Raw genomic sequence first — 5,993 nt, forward strand, 5'->3', positions numbered from 1 at the left:
GAATTCACAATGGAAAAAAGCTTTATAAGTGCAGTGAATGTGGGAAATCATTTACTAAGAACTATAACTTTCGTTGCCATCAGAGAGTTCACACTGGAGAAAAGCCTTATGAGTGCAGTGTATGTGGGAAATCTTATACCCAGAGCAGTGGACTCCGTGCTCATCAAAGAGTTCACAGTGGAGAAAGGCCTTATAAGTGCAGTGAATGTGGGAAATCATTCAATGGGAAATATGTCCTTCTTCGTCATGAGAGAATTCACAGTGGTAAAGGGCCTTTTGTGTGCAATGAATGTGGAAAATCTTTTATCTGTAGAAGTGGCCTCCGTTACCATGAGATGAGAGTTCACACTGGAGAAAAGGTTTATGAGTGCAATGAATGTGGAAATTATTTTACCTGTAGTAGTAGCCTCCGTTATCATCAGATGAGAGTTCACACTGGAGAAAGGCCTCATAAGTGCAATGAATGTGGGCAATCTTTTGTCAGTAGTAGTCGCTTACGTAATCATCAGAGATTGCACACTGGAGAAAAGCCTTATAAGTGCAATGAATGTGAGAAATCTTTTAACAGTATTTCTTATCTTCACTGTCATCAGAGAATTCACACTGGAGAACGTCCTTATAAGTGCAATGAATGTCAGAAATCTTTTGACACTACCTATCAACTTCGTTATCATCAGAGAGTTCACACTGGAGAAAACCCTTATGAGTGCAGGGAATGTGGGACATCATTTACTGAGAAATATGCCTTCCATTGTCATCAGAGAATTCACACTGGAGAAAGGCCTTATGAGTGCAATGAATGTGGGAAATCTTTTATCCTTGGTAGTAACTTGCGTCGTCATCAGAGAGTTCACACTGGAGAAAAGCCTTATGAGTGTGGTGAGTGTGGGAAGTCTTTTACCACCAAATATTGCCTTGGTTCTCATCAGAAAATTCACTCTAGAGAAAGGCCTAATGACTGTAGTTAATATGGGAAATCTTTTATCCAAACTTTAAACGCTACTCCCTACAGAAGAGTTCACATTGGAGGAAGGTCTTGATATGCAAGAAATATAGATTTTTTTTGTTCAACCGTAACAGTAATATAAGAAATTCCTGAAGCCCTATTTGTCTGAACTGAATCTCATACACTGCAACGTCAAGAGTAGGGAGATTCACAATAAATTTTAGGACTGTGAAAATCATGTGTGTGTATATTGCCCTTATTAAAGTTTTTATTTCAGGGCAAGTTGGGGAGAGAGAAAATCATCAATGATGATAACGAATCATTGATCAGCTGCCTCCTGCACGCATCCTCCTGGGAATTGAGCCCACAACCAGGGCATGTGCCCTTGACTGGAATTGAACCCAAGACCCTTCTGTCCACAGGCCGGCACTCTGTCTGCTGAGAAAAACCAGATAGGGCTACTTCTTGGTTTTGTTTGCTGTTTTTTCTTCAAATCTTCTTTGTCCACCATTACAGTGTCTCTGCCTGTGTTATCACTTCCCTTGGTACAAAATTCCACTTTCCAGAGCTTTCTGGAAAGACAGAACTGTGAATTCATTGCTTCTTTCTTGCTACTGGGCCTTCGTACCCTGTTAGAAAATAGTGATTTCCCTCCTTAGCATCCAACCCACCTTGGATGCTGTGCCCCCATGATAGCCTGCTTTTCACAGTGCATTTATGTCATTCTTTGCTCCTCTCCCTCCAAGGTTCTTCATACTTTGTTCTCATCACTCTAACATTTTCCGTATTCCCATGAGGTGACCTGTTTCTGTTCTGGGAGATTGATTCCCAAATTGACTTCTCACTCAATATTGTCTAATGGAGTGTTTGTCACCCAGTGCTCTGTGGACCACTGGTGGTCTGTGAGGTCTGAAGGTTGGTGACTGTTGGTTTAAGAAAACCTTTGGAGCAGCTGTCGCCAACCAGAGGTACGAAAGTTTGTGGACTGCTGTTCTACTGGACACTTTCTTCCGATGTATTTTATTCATGGTCATGGCAGCTGGCCTCTGACTTCTCATTTTGTGTGTGAGAGCAGGAATCATCTTTTTAAGTTATAGTTTCTCTTTCTCCACTAGATGTTTTAAATGCTATTCAGCCTGGCATTCCTACATACTAAGCTCTCTTTTTAAAGGTTTCTTACCGATTTACTAAATGGATGAGAAAATATTTTTTTTTAACATGCTTCATTTCTAGCTGAAAGCTTGGTTATAACATTCCTGCTTCAAATGATTTTCGTTCTAGTTTTCCTAATTCAGGTTTTTCTACATTCTTAGATGTTATCAGTGCATTTATTTTCTAATGGCTTTTGTTTACACATCATATTTTTAATATTTTAAATATATATATATTTTTGTTGTTGATTTTTCACAGAGTGGAAGGGACAGGGACAGAGCCAGAAATATCGAGAGACAAACATTGATCAGCTGCCCCCTGAACACCCCCCACTGGGTATGTACCTGCAACCAAGGCACATGCCCTTGACCGGAATCAAACCTAAGACCCCTGAGTCCTCAGGCCGACACTCTGTCCACTGAGCCAAACTGACCAGGTCTTTTTAATGCCTTTTCTTGGACTTAATTTACATACCACTTAAATGATATAGTTAGTTTTTTTTTAAATATATTCATATAGTAATGTATCATCACAATGAATTTTGGAAAAATTTATATGTACATATTTTCATTGTGGCCTTGATTGCTATGGCTTTGTATTTCGTTTCTAAATTGGAAAGGGTGCATCTTCCAGTTCTGTTCTCTTTCAAGATAGTTTTGACTTTTGGATCCTATAATTTCCCCCTTGAATTTTATTGATTTTTTACAGAGAGGAAGGGAGAGGGATAGAGAGTTAGAAACATCGGTGATAGAGAAACATCGATCAGCTGCCTCTTGCACACCCCCTACTGGGGATGTGCCCGCAACCAAGGTACATGCCCTTGACCGGAATCGAACCCGGGACCCTTGAGTCCGCAGGCCGACGCTCTATCCACTAAGCGAAACCGGTTTCGGCCCTAGCTTGGTTTTTGATAGGTATTACAATGAATCTGTATCTCAGTTGAATTGGGAATTCATCTTATCCATGATAAACATCCTGATCTAGTCTTTAATTTTCCACACAACATTTTATAAGCTTCAAAAAATTTTTCACACTTTGCTTAAATTTCTTTCTAAGTGAGATATTCCTTTTTATGATATAATAACAGTAATTTCCTGTTTGCATTTTCCAGCTATATATTACTAGGATGTAAAAATAAAATTGAGCCGAAACCGGTTTGGCTCATTGGATGGAGTGTCAGCCTGCGGACTGAAGGGTCCCAGGTTCGATTCCGGTCAAGGGCACATACCTTGGTTGTGGGCACATCCCCAGTGGGAGGTGTGCAGGAGACAGCTGGTCGATGTTTCTCTCTCATCGATGTTTCTAACTATCTCTCTTCCTTCCTCTCTGTGAAAAATCAATAAAATATATTAAATTTTAAAAATAAAATTAATTTTTTTCCCATCATCTGGGGCCCAGGTAATCAAGTTTCCTGTCATAGGCAATTACAGTTGCTTTCAGTGGTCTCTGTGATACGCCATCAACTTGCTTAGAGAGTTTCTGTCCTCTTTCTAAACACTCTTTAATGTGTTCCATACCTGTCATTGCCTCCTACAACTCACGTAATTGATGTTTTTTAAAACAAACTTGTATTTTGATAGCTAATATTTTCAAAATTAATAGTAGCACAAAAAAAGATTTAAATAAATAGACCTCATTATTTTTGTTCTCCATAGAAGTACTGTGTAATCAATAATAAACATATCCTAGAGTAAAAATTACTGTATGGAAAATTAATATAGCCAGTGAAACACTTTGGGTGGTTATCTTGGAACTTTTAGGAGTGGGAATGGCTCTTTTGATAAGCTGCCTTTGAGCACACTGATGAGGGATCTGAGCCAGCTTCCTTGACCTTTTCAAATGTGAAACAATTAGAAGTGCCAAGAACTGGATCTGGAATGTGTTTGAGGAACTGGATCACTTTTCCTATGATGTAGAAGGAGGGAAGTGTACTGTTATACATATGGTTGAAATTTGTGACAGGAAAACAATGCAGATTGAAGTTATTAAAAATAAAAGGGGTATAGGAAAAAATTCATGAATACATGAAACATGCTACATTGATGGAACTAATCATGTGTCTAAAGGTAAGAGACATATAGCTGAAATAGCAGAGGTGCTCTCCTATTAACCTTAAAGCAAACTGCCGTGGTTTGAAGAGGGTCACCTTTTAGGACACAGTGTGCCGACTCTGGGAGCTGACAGCTGCAGGCCCACAACCACAGGAACTAAATCCTACTCTCCACCAGTGAACCTGGAAGGGGGCCCAGTGCCAGATAAGATCCCAAACCTGACTGACATATTCATGTAGTCTTGAGACCTTGAGAAAAGGACTCAATGAGTCAGTCTATGGTTGGACTTCTGACTGATGGAGACAGATAATAAATGTTTATTTTCTTAAAAGATTTCTGAATTCTCTTGGCAATGATGTTTGGGACACATGCGAAGGATTGCCTACCAGGGAAGCTGATTCAGATGGTGTCTCTAGCTCCTAAAGTCAAAAGATTACAGTATTTTCCAAATCCTCATGCTCACAAAAACAGTCCTGGGCCTTTAATTTCATTGTTCACATAAACTATCTGGTATGGCCTAAGACAGTGATGGCGAACCTATGACACGTGTCAGCACTGACACGCGTAGCCATTTATGATGACACGCGGGCGCTGAGGCGGCCGCATGCCGAGGATGAAACATTTGCGACTAGAGTCTTGGACACTCTGAGCCTGAGGTCTGTAGGCCAAAACAACAGAAGTCCGACATAGAGTGTCTAGTTCTGGGACTTCCGGTTAAGCCGGGATCTTTCCCTCACTTCCGCCAGCAGAGCAGGGAGCAGCGGAATGCATTGGGGGAAGCATCTCTGGGGGCTCTGCCATTACCAGTAACCAAATAACAGTTAACCACAGCAACCATTATCTACTGTTCTGGGGTTTCATGGATTTCTAATCCATTATTACTGAGATAAGTGAGGGGGAGGCTGGGAGAGGCGAAGGTTTGTGGCGTGCTATGGGTGCTGTTTCCCGCCATTAGAAATAGTGGCAGCCATTTTAATTCACATAAGGAACACCATCTTGCTCCATAATGCAGACTCCATTTCACCACTATTACTGTTGTGCATCCTTATTAACCCCTATTTCTGCTTATTAATCCTGCCCTTTCCTAAAAGACAATTATATGCACCATTTTGTGGTTAGTTAGGCTAGTTAACCTCTAATTGCCTGCAGGCCTAACAAGCTATCTATAATTCTATCTTCTGTCACTGCCCCCCTGGAGAACCCAAAAAAGAAAAAACTAAGGTTAAGTAAAGGAAGTGGTAGTAGCAGTGGCCGACCCTGTCAAGAGACATGGACCGAGATGTATGGCTTTATAGAAAAAAATGGCAGATCATTTTGCGTTCTATGTACTGAAATGGTAGTAAGCAGAACATTTTGAAACTAATCATTCCCAGCTCTTGGAAAAAAGTGAGGATGAGAGGAAGGAATACATTTCCAGGCAGCTACACCTTTATAAGAGCCAATCTAATTCCATCCTTAAATTTATGAAAGGCTCTACAAATTTAACATCTGCAAATATGAGCATTGCTCACTCTATAGCTCTGCATGGAAAAGCGCTAAGTGAGGGAGAATTTATTAAAGAAACTCTCCTAAGATGTGCACCAGTTCTATTTCATGATATGCAGAATAAAGATGCAATTATTATTTTTTTTAAATACACTTTTATTGATTTTTACAGAGAGGAAGGGAGAGGGATAGAGAGTTAGAAACATCGATCAGCTGCCTCCTACACACCTCCTACTGGGGATGTGCCTGCAACCAAGGTACATGCCCTTGACCGGAATCGAACCTGGGACCCTTCAGTCTGCCGGTCGACGCTCTATCCACTGAGCCAAACCGGTTAGGGCTAAAGATGCAATTATTAA

At 40.6% G+C, this 5,993-nt stretch overlaps 1 protein-coding gene across 1 annotated transcript; it reads left to right on the forward strand.

Annotated features, from left to right (window-relative positions):
• The first annotated feature begins 280 nt into the window (after positions 1–280).
• On the forward strand, positions 281–1,143 carry LOC103304411 (zinc finger protein 383-like). Its single transcript, XM_054710568.1, has one exon. The coding sequence runs from the start codon at positions 336–338 to the stop codon at positions 966–968; it is 633 nt and encodes a 210-aa protein (XP_054566543.1). The 5' UTR covers positions 281–335; the 3' UTR covers positions 969–1,143.
• The last annotated feature ends 4,850 nt before the right edge of the window (positions 1,144–5,993 follow it).

Source organism: Eptesicus fuscus, chromosome 21 (assembly GCF_027574615.1).
Source record: "Eptesicus fuscus isolate TK198812 chromosome 21, DD_ASM_mEF_20220401, whole genome shotgun sequence".
NCBI classification, from domain to species: Eukaryota; Metazoa; Chordata; class Mammalia; order Chiroptera; family Vespertilionidae; genus Eptesicus; species Eptesicus fuscus.